Genomic DNA, 16,468 nt, shown 5'->3' on the forward strand with positions numbered 1-16,468 from the left:
ACTCTTCCTCCCGAGACTATCCCTTCTTCCATTGCCCCCCCCTGCCCCCCCTCCGGAGATCTGTGGGTATTCTATGCTTCTTCCTTTGGAAAAAGCATTGGGCGAACTCACGCAACACGGTATACAAACCATCAAAAGTATACACAAAGGGATTAAACAGTCAACAGCCACAAGGGCATCAGCCAAGGGTGACCCAAACATCAAGATGACAGCCACAGCAGTGAGATCGAAGCACCATTTGTGATGCCCGTAACAACCAGGTGGGGCTTCAATGCCGGTCTCATGGCCATCGTCTTGCCGTTGTTGTTTTTTTTAACCAAGCCCTGCAGACACACCTGCTCAACGGAAACCGCAGGTTGTGTTAAGGTGCAATCACAAGGTAGAAGGAACCACCGCAAGGGGGAGAGGGAGGGGTGCTCGGCATGGTATGTCCTCCTTGGGACTTCCCGAAGCCAAACCGCCGCGTGTCGATTTGTGTTCCAACCCAAACATCTACCGTGGGAAAGCATGGCTTCTTACGTCAACCTCGCCGTCCAATGAAAGTGCCTAAGAAAGCGGAATAGTAGAACGGATCTTGCGGAACAAAAAACAAAAACACCAAAATCCCCAAAGGACACAATTTGAATATCCACGACTTCAGTCCCGAGAAAATCCAGATTGTGGTCGGTTTCGTGGTCACATCTCCCGGTGAGATGTAGAAAAAGAATAACCTGGATCTATGAAAGGATAAGAGGCACTTGAGCCTTGGTGTCTTCAGCATTTGGGGTGTGTGTGGAGTCTGTTCCGAAATAAAACCCAGTCTACCCTGCCAAACTTCTCAAACATGGACGAGTATGTAAACAAATGCAATTTCGGACTGAAGGCCACTTCAAATATGGTGTTGGTGTCCCACGCGGGCAGCCCTTCACTGGAAAGAAAAACCACGCAAACTACAGAGAAGAGATTTTTTATGGTACACGTCCGTCTTCTCCACTGTACGTACATTTGTGTTAGAAAGAGACAAATGAAGGACAGATGTAGCGACACTCGGATGTGCGGTGTGACCTATGCATGCAACGGGGTTGCCACAAGGTGTTGTCATCTGGCTGGCACAATCCTTCCTGCGTGGACGGGTCTCTCGCCACGGCAGGACACCTGGCTGGCACCTCCGAGGTGACGTGATGACTACAGCGCACAAGATGGGAGGTTAATCACGAATGCTCTTTTGTAAAAAATAAGAAGCTCGGTATTAGTAGTATAATAATACAAGAGTTAACTAATACTTAGTTGTGTAATTCACTGTTAAAAAAAGAGGGAAAGTGCTCAGGGGCGATGGGAATCCTTGGGTTGGGTTTGATCATCTGATTCAACCCACGCCTTCAGGGTGTGTGAATCGAAGTCACGTCCGTCCTATTTACAATCAGAAAGTAGGCCTTCCATTTCTCGGCTATCTCACACGGAGCAAAAATAAAAATAAAAATAAAATGAACATTAAAAAAAAAAAAAGATCATGCTTCTTTTCAATATTTACTTGGTGGCGGCAAGAGTGAGAACATGCTTGTCTAATATTATTTTCCCGTAACTTTTCTGAAAGTGAAGATTTCCAACGGAAGGAAGGCCTTCATCCAACCTTCTTTCTCTTAAACGCAGCTGCTGTCTCGTTTCGCGTGACGTTTCGGGGGAAACGCCCGGGGTGGGTGAACCCGCAGGTCCGTCATGGCATGTCAGTCACAGGACGCTTCTGTTTCAAAGTGTCAATCAGGGACAGGACCCCGCGTTTCACGTTGGTGGTGACCCGTCTTGTCATGGAGTCTGCTGGAGGAGGAGGAGGGCGGACTTTCTGAGAAAGAGGCCGGGCGACCAAACACTTTTGATACCGCAGCTGCAACACAACAAAAGTACAGGTTATCCCCGGATTATGAGCATTCCCTTAGCGAACATTAAAAGTCACGCAATCAGCACACCATAGTGTTTCTGAACAAGGCCTGAAATTACGAATCTTGCACCACAGCAGTTGTTCGACCTGCAACATTCGTCCTGCACATTGCCTGCGAAATGGAGCTTCTGAGAGCCGGATCTAACCCTAACCCTACCCCTCAGAAGCCCCGTTTGGCCATCTAGAGGCCTCCCTCAGCTGGTTGCAAGGAGGACCCCCCCCTTCATAGCCCTCCCCTGGCCCGCAATCCAATCCATGATCTGGATCCGGTCCTGGAAGCTCCATTTCGGCCTGCAATGAGCCGAGGGTGGGCCAAACAGAGCCTTGGAGGACTGGATCCAGCCCACAGAGGCTCCATTTCGGCCTGCAATGGGCCAGGGGAGGCCTGCAGAGGGGCGCACTAGACTGAAGACAAGACTTTTTACTAGATCTTCACAAGGTAAGCGACCCGCCTGGCAGGTTGAGGGGGAAGCAATTTGGGGCGGCATGAGGTATTTAAGTGCGTCGAGGAGCCTTGGGTGGTCTTAGGCAGGTAGTCTGTTTCATCGGTAGCCCGCCCCCCTCCCAATGGCCTTTCCTACTCTGAAATACCTCATGTTCCCAATGGCCTTTCCTACCCTGAAATACCTCATGTTCCCAATGGCCTTTCCTACCCTGAAATACCTCATGTTCCCAATGGCCTTTCCTACCCTGAAGTACCTCATGTGCACTTTACAAGCCGTGCATTTGATTAGCAAATGTGTGGTCAAAAGGAGGGAGTGGTGATCATGGTACGAGATTCACTCCCACGAATCCTCGTCTTACGAATGAAATCGGCAGGCTGCATTCCATTCGTAACTCGAGGACTACCTGTATATCAACATCATAAGGTAGCTTTGCATGCTACTTTAAGACTCCCTAAAATGATTTTTTTTCAAAACTCAAGTCAATGAATCCCTTGAAGATTTTATTGATAATTTTTGGTACCGGAGCTACAGGGCAAACACTGAAGGAGGCAACGTTAAGCAGTTTAACCCTGCTCATTAAGCAAATTGACGCTGAGGACACAGATAAGACCCCAAGTGGCCTCAATGACTCTCTAAAAGGATGCAAATGACCAGCTGTCTGCAAGGAGTATCAATCCTTCCATTCCCCAACATCCAGTCAGAGCTGAAGAAGCTTATCGGATGAGAATCAAAATGTCTTCAAGGAAAAATCATAAAGTCCAGTTGCCTCTTGAAAAAAAAAATCACCTTTGAGATTCCCTGCAAAGGATTCCTTTTCTTTGCCAACAGGGAGTGGACCGACACCAATATTTATTATTTGTTGTGCTTTCCTCCGCAAATATAACTCTGTGCACATCACCAAACTCCACCATGATTTAATGCCCTGCTCGGAAATAGCCGACTATTTATAGAATTGTCCTACTTACCATACAAGCCGCCTGAACGGCCTCAGAGACGTTGCCAGCGTTGGGTTCGCACCAGAAGACGTGACACTCAAAATGCTGGTTTCCCGCATCCATAATGAAGGCAAAGGTATGTATGTCTTTTCCCACGCCCATGAAGGACAAGAAGCGGACACGACATTCCACCACAATCTCCTCTTCATTCTAGGCGTGAAGGGAAAGTTGTTGCTGTTACAGTTTCGTGTCAGAGGGAAACCTTATATCTAGGGATGGGATTCTACCGGTTCGCTCCCACAATCAAGTGAGCCCCCCCGCCCGCCCCTGTGCTTTATCCACTTTTATCTTCTCAGCTGAGTCACGCAGCAGAGTGGATTGAGGCCCCTCAGCTGTTTTCCTTCTCAAGCAGCAATCCGGAAGGTACCGTATTTTTCCGAGTATAAGACGCACCTTTTCCCCTCAAAACAGAGGGTGAAAATCTGGGTGCGTCTTATACACTGAATACAGCATTTGTGGCCTCCCGAAACCCCGCCCACTCTGCAAAAATTGCCATGCACAGCCTTTAGGAGGCTTCCAGAGTTCTCCTGGGAGCTAGGGAGGGCAAAAATGAGCAAAAAACGGGCCATTTCCTGCTCGTTTTTGCCCCCCCCCCCCCAGCAGCACTCTGCAAACCTCCTAAAGGCTATGCATGCCCTTTTTTTGACAAAAAAACAGGCCCATTTTCGCAAAAAGTGGGCCGTTTTTGGGAGCTCTACAGAGCGGAATCCAACTCCTTACCGCAATCCATCACAAAATCTAAACTTCCTTCCAGGCCGTCCAGAGAAAAGGCGGGAGAATATGTCAGACTTGGGGGGATATGAATGATGTTGAAATGACAATATGATCAGGTAGCTGAAGCCACGCCCCTTTCTACATCCTTGAGATATATGCACACCTTCCTGTTCTGACGGAGGCTTCCCAAGAGCATGAAGCAAACTCCTTGTTCTGACAAAAACCCCTTTTATTAATTCTGCTCACTCGCATCCAGCAAAGTCTTTCGAGGGAGGATTTACAGTCACAGACCTTATCTGGCTTGGAGAGCTGCCAGGCCGATATCTGCAGAACTTGGCAAGGAGTCTCAGAGAGTCACGAACCAATTAAGGGAACTAATGGCTTCCTGTAAATTCCACTCCCCTTTCGCTCCTCTTTTATTTCCTCTGGGAGGGGCCATTCACCGTCCACCTGTGGCCTTACTCCCAAGTCGACCCCTGTTCTTTAGCTCTTCCCTTTGTCTGGCAATTCTGCGCATGCCCACACTGGGAACAGGCTCCAGCTGTTCTTCTGCCTCACTGATGTCTGACTCTGAAGGCAGCTGATAACTGTCAGACGGCTCTGGCCCCCTCTCTGCCTCCGACACAGAGCCCTCCTCAGAGCCTTCCCCAGACTCCAGGACTGGCCCATCTTCCTCCCCAACCTCCTCACTGTCCGACTCTGCTGTGGGCCACCACACTTCCTCCCAAAGGTATCAGCCACAACTTTCAATTTGACATCGTTGATTCTCCTAGTGGAGGCTCTTAAAAGGATTTCATACTAAAATATCCAGTGACTGGAATGTGTTATAAAACTTATATACCTTCTCGGTGCGTTACTAAAGTTTTATGCACCTTGTAGGAATTTTTTTAAAAAAAAATCTTTTAAAAACCCCTTGTTCCTTGGACTGGATACCTATGACAATATCTCTCAACCTTAGCAACTTTATCATGCGTAGACTTCAAACACGATGGCTGGGGAATTCTGGGAGTTGTAATCCACACATCTTAGGATGGGCAAAATTGAAAAAAATACTGCCTTAGGGTGCAAAATATACTTAATTTTTCATTATTTCGCTACATAGGTGGGCAGAACCCATGCTCCATAGGCCGCCTTCCGTGGCTTAATCGTCTAGTTAAAGTTAATTAACTTTCCAGTTAATTAGGCTGTGGGTAGGATCAATGCAATTTCATTTAATTTTCTCCCCTTAAATCTGGGATAATTACTGTGGAAAGCCTCACTGATTTCGAGGGGTTTTTGGTGTTTTTTTTTTAGTCGTGGAATGCTAATTAAATTGACAGTTTGATTATTTTTGTAAGTGAAGATAGTAGCACATGGCAAACGGTAGCACACGCGTCTTGAAAAGGCAGTGCAAAAATTATCATTTGTCACCGCCAAATCTGTTTTGACTGACACTACAGATGGAGCTTTCTGCGTTTCGCCCATAACCTTAAAGGCTTGGAGAAAAAATAAAATAAGGATGAAAAAAAAAACAATCTTCTTCTTTCTTTGTCATTTTTAATGATCCCGGAATCTCTTGCATTGAGGTAGAGTCGGGGCAATTGAAGGAAGCTGAGCGTTTACTGGCTGGGTGCCCTTCCCATCACCAATGCAGAGTTTGTGTTAGCAATAGCAATAGCAGTTAGACTTATATACCACTTCATAGGGCTTTCAGCCCTCTCTAAGCGGTTTACAGAGTCAGCATATTGCCCCCACAGTCTGCGTCCTCATTTCACCCACCTCGGAAGGATGGAAGGCTGAGTCAACCTTGAGCCGGTGAGATTTGAACCGCTGAACTGCAGATAGCAGTCAGCTGAAATGGCCTGTAGTACTGCACTCTAACCACTGCGCCACCTTGACTCCTGTTGTGGCCTGCCAGCGTCCAGCAAAGCTGGCAGCAGTCGGACAGTGGGGAGGTTGGGGAGGAACACGGGCCAGTCCTGGAGGATGGGGAAGGATCGGACGAGGGCTCTGCGTGGGAGGCAGAGAGGGGGCCGAGGCCCTCTGGCAGTGAGCAGGTGCCTTCGAAGCTAGACAGCAGTGGGGCAGAAGAACAGCTGGAGCCTGTTCCCAGTGTGCGCATGCGCAGAGCTGCCAGAAGAAAAGAACAGCTCAGAAATCAGGGTCGACTTGGGAGTAAAGCCACAGGTGGAAAGGGATTGGCCCCTCCCATAGGACATAAAAGAGGAGCGAAAGGGGAGGGGGCTTTTGCAGGAAACAATTCATTCATTCGGTCGTTAGATTTGTTTCAGGAGTGTGAAGATCTGTCCGTGAATCTCAGAGACTCTCTGCCCAGCCTTTCCTTGCACAGGACCTCATTTGGACAATATTTACATGGCAGCTTTCCATGGTAGATAAGGTCTGTGGTCATAAATATTCCTTTGAAAGATTGTTTACCGGGCCTTGGCTGAACGTGAATGAGAGCAATTCACAATCATTTAATAAAAGGAGTTTTGCCAGGACTCTGCCTCGGGCTTTTTGGAGAAGCCTAGGTCAGAATAGTTTGCAGCAGAACTGAACGGAGCTGAGTGTTTACTGGCCGGATGCCCTTCCCTGTCGCCGATGCGGAGTTTTGTTTAGCAGATTTATTCTCGTTGTTCTCATTGTGAGAGAAATATCAGTCTCTACCTAGGATCGAACCTCCTATGGCAAAATAATAACAATAATTGTTGGGTCAAGTTACAAATCCTAACATTAAAATAGGACCAGTTGAAGAAACCGTACCCCATCGCTGATGACAGTCACAGTAGCATCAGCCACATTCATGGTGACAGGAGTCCATTCTTCTCTGTTGGAGGACTCCATGAGATTTTCTATAGTTCCATTCAGCATGTCCATACCTTCAGAAGAACAGAAACAACGGACACACAACCTTAGAACTTTTGAGGGACGCACAACATTTTGGTTTTCCTTTGCTTAAAACTTGTTTCTCTGGTCTAGATTGACTTTAACCTTAGTCTCACGCCTGCAAGCCATCTTTTCTTTTGGACTTCAGGCCTGCCACACTTTCCATCGTGGGAAACTGGGAGGAGGGATTATGTGGAGTTGGGTAATGTGTAGCCATAACAACATTCATTCTTAGAAAGCCAAGGTCATCCTTTGTCTCTGCACCTGGCTGGAACTGGATGGGAGGAATCTGTCTTCGTAGCAGTGGGAGATTGGACCATGGGATGGACTTGTGGGTGTGGGGGCAAGATCTTGAACTTTCAACTAGGTGGGGAAATGTTGTCATATAACTCCTTGTGTAGGTGTGGCGGTCACCCATGGCCCAGTGCATAACAGGGCATGCGTAGCCACGCTGAACCACACAGGAAAAAACAAACTCCTAAAAGACATAACATCCTGATAGTTCACTCCAGATGTGCCTTACCCAACGACGCCCAGGATTTGACCATATATAGACAGAACTTCCCTGAGCAGTAGATTAGCAATTGTAGTTTGACAGGCTGTCTTAAATCACATGCCGATTGCTCCTCCTCCCCTTGTCCTATCTCAATAAAAGGGGCTCCCAGACCCCAATCTGGGTCGCCTCATCCCGAGAAAGCTCGTGTCCGTGTCTTTTCTCAACATTGGCCTCATGGGCGAACCACGGGCACATCACAGGGAAAACTGGGAAGCTTTCAGATTCAGGTTTTCCCAGATGTGCCAACATGGCTCTCTTAATCAATTGGAAATTTGAGCAATACTTTGCCTCGGACTCTGATTTTATTTCGGATGCAGGGGGGCTTTTTCGCCCTCCCCAGGCTCTGAAGGCTTTCCTCGAGACTCCGGGAGGGTGAAAATTGCTTTCCTCGGGCTTTGGAGGCTGGAAACAGGCCTGTTTCTGGACTTCCGGAACCTCTGGTAGGCCCGTTTCCCCCCCCCCCCCCCCCGGAGCCTCTGCGTGGGCCCAGAACTTACCTAACATGATTTGTGTGGAAACTCCTGGGAGGGACATGGTAGGGTGGGAGGAACAGGGCGGGGTGGGTGTGGCCAGCCAGAGGTGGCATTTGGAGGTTCACCGAACTTGGCAGAATCCGAGCTAGAGGATCGCCCAAACCCGAGCGAACCCCCAGCAGCCCACTCCTGCTAGTTAGCTCATGCTGTCAGGGTTCCAAATAGCATCCGAAATAAAATCAGTCAGGTGCGGAGATTCAGAGACAAAGGATGATCTTGGCTTTCTAGAAAGAATGTTGTTATGGCTACATATCATCTAACTCCGCACAATCCCCTCTCCCATTTTCCCACCATAGAAAATTGCATAGCAGAAGAATAGAAAATGTGGCAGGCCAAAGACCCAAAAGAAAAGATGGCTGAAGGCCTTGACACATGAAATATCTGTAAAAAAATAACCAAGCTCAGAGATCATCAAGGACTCCACGATTAGTATCTAATTAAGAATGCTAGGGGGACTAATGTGTGATCTTAGGTTTTATCTTCCCCAGCTTCGTGACAATCAAACTAGATAAGACCTGAACATAGCACGCTTGAAAACTTGGCTATTCTTCTCGACCCTGATGGTCTTCTTCCAAATTTCCTGCAGTTCCCAAATTCTAGAAATACTAATTAAACCCTTTACGATACACCGGCCATTCCCTTGAGCCACACTAATTATTACTAAAAATATTAGTTGTTTCAGCAAGTCCACGAAAAGCTAGAGATAAGATGGGGAGTAAATACGATACTTTGGACCAGATACAAATGACCTCAACAATCACAAAGACACCTGAAACAATAGAGGAGGAGGAGGGGGAGGGGGGAAGGAGGGAAGAGGAGGAGGAGGAGGAAAAGGAGGAGGAGGAGAAAAAGGAGGAGGAGGAGAAGAAGAGGAGGAGTGGAGGAGGAGGGGACAGGAGGGGGAAGAGAAGGAGGGGAGGAGGGGACAGGAGGAAGAGGAGGAGGAGGGAAAAGGAGGAGGAGGAAGAGAAGGAGGGGAGGAGGCGACAGGAGGAAGAGGAGGGAAAAGAGGAGGAGGAGGAGAGGGAGGAGGAAGAAGAGGAGGAGTGGAGGAGGAGTGGACAGGAGGAGGAGGAAGAGAAGGAGGGGAGGAGGGGACAGGAGGAAGAGGAAGAGGAGGGAAAAGGAGGCGACAGGAAGAAGAGGAGAAGAAGGAGGGAAAAGGAGGAGGAGGAGAGGAAGGAGGAGGAGGAGGAAGAAGAGGAGGGGAGGAGGAGGGGACAGGAGGGGGAAGAGAAGGAGGTGACAGGAGGAAGAGGAGGAGAAGGAGGGAAAAGGAGGAGGAGGAAGAAGAGGAGGAGAAGGAGGGAAAAGGAGGAGGAGGAGAGGAAGGAGGAGGAGGAAGAAGAGGAGGGGAGGAGGAGGGGACAGGAGGGGGAAGAGAAGGAGGAGGCGACAGGAGGAAGAGGAGGGGAAAGGAGGAGGAGAGGGAGGAGGAGGAAGAAGAGGAGGAGGAGGGGACAGGAGGAGGAGGAAGAGAAGGAGGGGAGGAGGTGACAGGAGGAAGAGGAGGAGGAGGGAAGAGGAGGAGGAGGGAAAAGGAGGAGGAAGAAGAGGAGGAGGAGGGGACAGGAGGAAGAGGAGGAGAATAGCACTCAGACTTATATACTGCTTCACAGTGCTTTACAGCCCCCGCTAAGCAGTTTACTGAGTCCCCCCAACAATCTGGCTCCTCATTTTACCCACCTCGGAAAGATGGAAGGCTGAATCAATCTTTGAGCTGGTTAAGGATCGAACTGCTGGCAATCAGCAGAGTTAACCTGCAATACTGAATTCTAACCATAACGCCACAGTGGCTGTGGCAAAGGAAGACGAAGAGGAGGAGGCAGCGAAGGAAGAAAGAAGAATGGAGATGGAGGAGGAGGAGGAGGAAGAGGAGGAGGAGGAGAAGAAGAAGAAGGAGAAGGAGAAGAAGAAGAAGAAAGGACACATTTATGAAAAAGAATACGCGTACGTACCCACTGGCTTAGTTACAGGTAGCATGCCCAGGTATTGCACATGGAATTTCTGGACCAACTCAGTCTTTGGTGTTGGAAAATCTACTGCAGGGAAGCAAAACATCGATTTCATCTTATTCCATTCACATCAGGCCACCTCTGCTTCATCTTAATGCCAGGAGCCAGAGTGAATTATCAGGTAGCCGATAATATTATCGATTCCAATAAACCCCCCGTTCTAAGGGGGAAAAAAGGATCCTGGGGAATTAAGATATCTGGGGAATTAAGGAATGGAGTGCTATAAATCTTCATGGCGTAAAATAAATCTTCTCGTGACAGTTAGGAGGCAGGGCCAAGGAGGAAGCTTACCTAAGCGTAACTCAAAAGCCACAAATTTCTGACTAGCACAAGGAAGGTTGCAAATGATGAGTTAGTCAGAATACAGCTGTGACTAACAGGTGCAAAAATATCCACACGTCAAGGTCCCATTAAACTGATTTATTGCTAAAAGCCTATGCACAGGAATCTTCTAAACCAGGGATCAGCAATCTTAAACAGTCAAAGGAGCCACAAATGTCCTAACCGGAAGCCCCCCATTCAATTCTGGAGCCGACCGGAAGTCCGTTTTCCCCCACCATAGAGTCTCCTCCTAGCGCGGCGTCCTTTTTCCTCTACCTGTCCTAAACGAAAGCCCTATCAATTGTGGAGCCGACCAGCGACAGGGAGCCGCAGCAGAGGGATGAAAGAGCCACATGCGGCTCCAGAGCCACAGGTTAATGATCCCTGTTCTAAACTAATGGTCAGCACCTGGTTAGAGTTAGACGAGGGCCAACTGAATTCAAGGGAGGTTGCAGTTAGTTTACTTGTGGCTATGTAGGGATTCTAGGCTGATTCCTCTTTTCACTCCTCTCCCCCAGGTTCTGCCATTCCTCCTCATACAATAAAAAAAATCCTTTTTATGATGCTGTGATCCCTTAATTTGGGGTAGACTCTGGGCGAACGGGTGGAGCCAGAGGTGGGTTCTTACTGGTTCGGACCGGTTCGGACGAGTAGGTAGTAATTTGGCTGGCCACGCCCCCAAACTAATTCTATTGGTGGCGCCGTAGGCATTTTTTAAACCTACTGCGCATGTGCACGTAGTGCTTGCGTGGCCAAAGCGCGTTCCTGAGAAAACCGGCAGTAGAAGAAGCCGTAACCCACCCCTGGATGGAGCTAAGCATTTACTAGCCAGATGCCCTTCCTGACGCCTATGTGGAGTTCACAGCAGATTTTTTTTTCTTTGAACCCGAGGAGAGAAACAACTGTCGCTACCTAGGATTGAAATCTCGACCTTCTGAGTGGGAGGCGAGCGTCTTCACCACTAGGCCACCCCACCATTACATTCCTTCTCCTACAGTGTCTTCGAAAAAGCTAAATATCTGAAAGCCATGATTGTTACAGCATGGGGTACATGCTTGGGAGGGAGAGTGCTCCTCCATTGCCAACATCTAACTTTCCTTTCCAGACAATGGCCTAGTCTTCGACTTGATTAAAGACGGATACAGGCAGTCCTCGACTTACAACAGTTCGTTTAGTGACAGTTCAAAGTTACAAGGGCACCAAAAACGAGACTTGTGAATCATTTTTTTTATAGTTGCAACATCCTCCTTCATAGTTGCAGCATCCTCATGATCAGGTGGTGAGTAACTGCCTGTGGTAAGAAAAGCGGTACAATGGGGCAAAACTCAACAAGGGTCTCACTCAAGTGACAGGAACCCAGGGCTCAATTTTGGTCGTACGTCGAGGACTAGCTGCCTGTCTATTGGGTGCAACTGGTCTGGCGTGACTCTAGAAAGCAGAGATCCTCCCTCACGACCATCAACCTACGCGCTGTCGCAGGTTTTACCTTGTAAAGGGACCTCCAGAGCGACGTTCGATCGTTCCTGCAAGGAGTTGCAAGCCACAGCTTTGGCATTCTTCCGTTCAGCCATAATCTGCAGGAAAGGAGGTGAATGCAATTTATTTTCCCCTTTCGGGCGAGAACTTTTATTCGTTATCACACCAGCTTTGTTTTCGAAGATCAGCCTTTAGACCAGGGGTAAAATCCTGAACCGGTGAATTGAACTGAATTGAATTGAATTTATTGGTCTTGTATGCCGCCCACTCCCGAAGGACTCCGGGCGGCTTACAATAAACAAAGGAAGGGGATAAATAGACAATAGACAAACAACAATTTAAAATACACAACATTCATAGTTCCCGTGGGGCTGGCTATTTCAACAGCCCCCCAGCCTGCCAGAGCAGCCAGGTTTTCGTGGCTTTGCGGAAGGCCGGGAGGGTAGTAAGGGTCCGGATCTCCACGGGGAGCACGTTCCAGAGGGCTGGAGCTGCAGCAGAGAAGGCTCTCCCCCAGGTAGTCACCAGCCGACATTGGCTGGCAGATGGGATCCGGAGGAGGCCTAGTCTGTGTGATCTGATCGGTCTATGGGAGGTAATTGGGGACGGTGGGGACGATTATGGTTGCCTCTGCGAACCGGGAATTTAAAAAAAGCTTCCGAGAATCGCGCTGCTCAGCTGTGAGCCACGAAATTGCGGGAAGCTTTCCCCCCTGCTTTTTAAAGCAATTTTTTCCTGCCGGTTCGGGCAAATGGGCAGGAAATAAATGCTTTAAAAGGGGGGGGGGGAAGCTCCCGATGATCGTGTAGCTTCCCCCCGGCCAAACTTTTTAAAGGATTTTTTCCTACCAGTTCGCACGAGCCGCCAGGGAATAAATGCTTTAAAAAGTGAAAAATAAGTTGGCCACGCCCACCCGGTCACATGACAAACACCACCACCACCAAGCCACTCCCACAGAACTTCAATTTGAGGGATTCTTTGCGTAGGAGAAATCCAGTGCGCAGTGGTTAGGGTGCAGTACTGCAGGCCACTTCAGCTGACTGCTATCTGCAGTTCAGCGGTTCAAATCTCACCGGCTCAAGGTTGACTCAGCCTTCCATCCTTCCGAGGTGGGTGAAATGAGGACCCAGACTGTGGGGGCGATATGCTGACTCTGTAAACCGCTTAGAGAGGGCTGAAAGCCCTATGAAGCGGTATATAAGTCTAACTGCTATTGCTATAAAAACCTCACTCGTATTTCGCGCAGGTCGAGTAGTGAATGTTTCAGGATATTAATCTAGTTTGTGGGAAGGAGTTTGTGGGAAGAAGCAGGCGTGGGTTTTATGAAGCTTATCTCAGTGCGATACAGACAAGAGGAACCTCTCCAGGGCATTGGGGGAAACATCATGTTCTAACCCAGCTCCCCCCAAACACAATAAATCCTCTGGAGTGAACTCCAAGATTCCTTTATTAGGAATGCTGGCAGTCCCGGCAATGGCTGCAATGGTCATAAGTGTGAAAAACAGTCATCAGCCACTTTTTACAGTGCCGTTGTAACTTTGGATGGTCACTAAATGAACTGTTGCAAGTCGGGGGGGGGCTACCTGCATAAAAAGCTGGCAGGAAGCTGGGAAGAATAACAGATGTTCAAAGTATTGTCGTCCGCCAGCAGAGCTGGCAGCAGAGTCGGACAGTGAGGAGGTTGGGGAGGAAGATGGGCCAGTCCTGGAGTCTGGGGAAGGCTCTGATGAGGGCTCTGCGTCGGAGGCAGAGAGGGGGCCAGAGCCATCTGACAGTTATCAGCTGCCTTTTGGAGTCAGACATCAATGGGGCAGAAGAACAGCTGGAGCCTGTTCCCAGTGTGTGCATGCGCAGAGTTGCCAGACAAAGGGAACAGCTAAGGAACAAGGGTTGACTTGGGAGTAAAGCCACAGGTGGACGGTGAATGGCCCCTTCCAGAGGGAATAAAGAGGAGCAAAATGGGGAGGGGAGTTTGTAGGAGACAATTAGTTCGCTTAATTAATGTGAAGATGTGTTCGCGATTCTCAGAGACTCCTTGTCAAGTATTTTCTTGTACAGCTTTGCGCTGGGAAGATATCGGGCTGGCAGCTCTCCAAGGCTGATGAGGTCTGTGGTTGTAAATTCACCCTTGAAAGACTGTTTGCCGGATGTGAAGGAGAGGAATTCACATTACCGTATTTTTTGAAGTATAAGATGCTCTGGAGTATAAGACGCACTTTAGTTTTGGGGAGGAAAATAAGAAGAAAAGAAATTCTCCCTCTGTCTACCAGCATCCATGGTATTCAGCTGACACATGGGAACAAGGTCAGCCAATGAAGAGGCAGAGCAACTAAGTCAGCCAATGGGGGCTATTTGGACTCTGAAATTTGCTGTGTGAGCAACAAGTGAAACTGCTTGTGTTTTGCTTGCATTTACTGCTACCTTGGAAAACCTGCTTTTGGTAATGTATTGTATATTATTATTATTATTATTTTGAATCCTGCTGAATCAGTTACTTGTGTGTGCTTTCTGAATGCGATTGCTGCTGCAAACTCTGACCAGCCAGGTCAGCTTCAGCACTTACTGCAGCCTGATTCAGCACAGCTGATTGGCGGGTGAATCGGAGTGCCCGAATACCCCCAATCAGCTGTTCCAGGCTGTAGGGATTGCCGCAGACCATCGCTGACTCAATGCCTCGTGTTTTTGGCCTCTGGTGGGTGGGGCTACATTTGGTGTATAAGACACACCCAAATTTTCACCTTCTTTTTTTTGGGGGGGGGGGGAAAGGTGCGTCTTATACACCGAAAAATACGATAGCTTCATAAAAAGAGGCAAGGAGTCTAATTCGTGATTTTGGGAAGCCCAGGTCAGAACCCAAAGCCCACCGATTAAAGCAACGGAGACTCGCCTTCGAACAGATTTCGTGGAGGCTGGTGGCGATGGCTTTCGCTGGGGTGTCACATCGGAACACGTGGCATTTCAAAATCCGTGTCTCTCTGTCTCTGGCTACATAGGCGAAATCCCTGGAGAAGAAAAGGAAAAAGAAGGAAGAAACACCCATTAAAACACACAGAGCTCGGAGAGAACGAGACCAACGGCAACCGGAGGAGAGGACCAGAGATGGAAGTGAAGAATTTCGCTCCACGGCTGAAGGCCAAGATCTGGAGAACTACTTCTTTTTCTCCGTTAGGGAGTTTCATCTGACCCTTTGCAGATGATTGGTTGCTAACCAAGATTCATTTATTGAGCGTATTTATTGAACAGAAATAGGCTATGGCAATCCCTGCAGCCTGAAACAGCTGATCGTCAGGAGGCGGATCCAGCCAACAATGAGCTGCTTGTGCTAATCAGGCTATGCTGAAATTGAAACTGAAATACACTGTTTGCTGCAAGGAGGCAAATTGCTGGGAGGCAGAGGCAGATTTTTCCCCCTTGTGCTAATTAGGCTAAACTGAAACAGAAACAGGCTGTTTGCTGTAAGGAGGCAAATTGCTCTGAGACAAAGCAAATTTTTTTTCTTGGGCTAATCGGTTTAAACTGAAACTGAAATAGGCTGTTTGCTGCAAGGAGGCAAATTGCTGGGAGGCAGAGGCAGATTTTCCCCCCTTGTGCTAATTAGGCTAAACTGAAACTGAAACAGGCTGTTTGCTGTAAGGAGGCAAATTGCTCTGAGACAAAGCAGACTTTTTTTTCTTGTGCTAATCGGTTTAAACTGAAACTGAAACAGGCTGTTTGCTGTTTGCTGCAAGGAGGCAAATTGCTGGGAGGCAGAGGCAGATTTCCCCCCCTTGTGCTAATTAGGCTAAACTGAAACAGAAACAAGCTGTTTGCTGCAAGGAGGCAAATTGCTGGGAGGCAGAGGCAGATTTCCCCCCCTTGTGCTAATTAGGCTAAACTGAAACAGAAACAAGCTGTTTGCTGTAAGGAGGCAAATTGCTCTGAGACAAAGCAGATTTTTTTTCTTGTGCTGTTCAGTTTAAACTGAAACTGAAACAGGCTGTTTGCTGTTTGCTGCAAGGAGGCAAATTGCTGGGAGGCAGAGGCAGATTTTTCCCCCTTGTGCTAATTAGGCTAAACTGAAACAGAAACAAGCTGTTTGCTGCAAGGAGGCAAATTGCTCTGAGACAAAGCAGATTTTTTTTCTTGTGCTAATCAGTTTAAACTGAAACTGAAATAGGCTGTTTCCTATTTGCTGCAAGGAGGCAAATTGCTGGGAGATAGAGGCAGATTTTTTTCTTGTTTTCCTCCCCAGAAGCTAGGTGTGTCTTATACTTTGGAGCGTCTTATACACTGAAAAGTACGGTATCTTCTTGAGATGCTTCGTTTACAAAGTCTCAATTCATTCCCCACAATTGTCTCATATTCTGATAAAGTTGCTTTTTGCAGATCGGGAAAACTATCATCTTCTCAACCCCATAATCCCTTGAGGAGTAGAGTCAGGGCAAATGAATGGAGCTGTTTATTGGCTGGATGCCCTTCCTGTCGCCGACGCAAAGTTTTGTTCAGCAGATATATTTATTCTCAGCCGGGAAAACTATATTAGAAAATATCTGCCTTTGCTTTTTATTTTTTTTTAGCTACACACATTAAGCGCAAATGTCTTGGGAGGATGTAGGAGAACCAAAAGCTGTCTACTACAAAGGGATCCATCAG

At 48.1% G+C, this 16,468-nt stretch overlaps 1 protein-coding gene across 7 annotated transcripts in view; it reads right to left on the reverse strand.

Moving 5' to 3' along the window:
- Positions 1-1,425: 1,425 nt before the first annotated feature.
- APBB2 (amyloid beta precursor protein binding family B member 2) overlaps positions 1,426-16,468 on the reverse strand; it is a 96,384-nt gene continuing 81,341 nt past the window's right edge. For 5 of the 7 annotated variants that reach the window (XM_032224192.1, XM_032224197.1, XM_032224196.1 and 2 more), the window contains 6 exons: positions 14,724-14,838; positions 11,847-11,934; positions 9,983-10,066; positions 6,813-6,928; positions 3,327-3,506; positions 1,426-1,861 (listed from right to left, as the gene is read on the reverse strand). In XM_032224192.1, coding sequence (XP_032080083.1) covers positions 1,694-1,861; positions 3,327-3,506; positions 6,813-6,928; positions 9,983-10,066; positions 11,847-11,934; positions 14,724-14,838 — 751 coding nt within the window. In that variant the 3' untranslated portion in view covers positions 1,426-1,693. The remainder of the gene's footprint in view (positions 1,862-3,326; positions 3,507-6,812; positions 6,929-9,982; positions 10,067-11,846; positions 11,935-14,723; positions 14,839-16,468) is intronic. The other 2 variants (XM_032224193.1, XM_032224198.1) reach the window with 1 other exon arrangement.

Source organism: Thamnophis elegans, chromosome 9, assembly GCF_009769535.1.
Source record: "Thamnophis elegans isolate rThaEle1 chromosome 9, rThaEle1.pri, whole genome shotgun sequence".
Taxonomy (NCBI): Eukaryota; Metazoa; Chordata; class Lepidosauria; order Squamata; family Colubridae; genus Thamnophis; species Thamnophis elegans.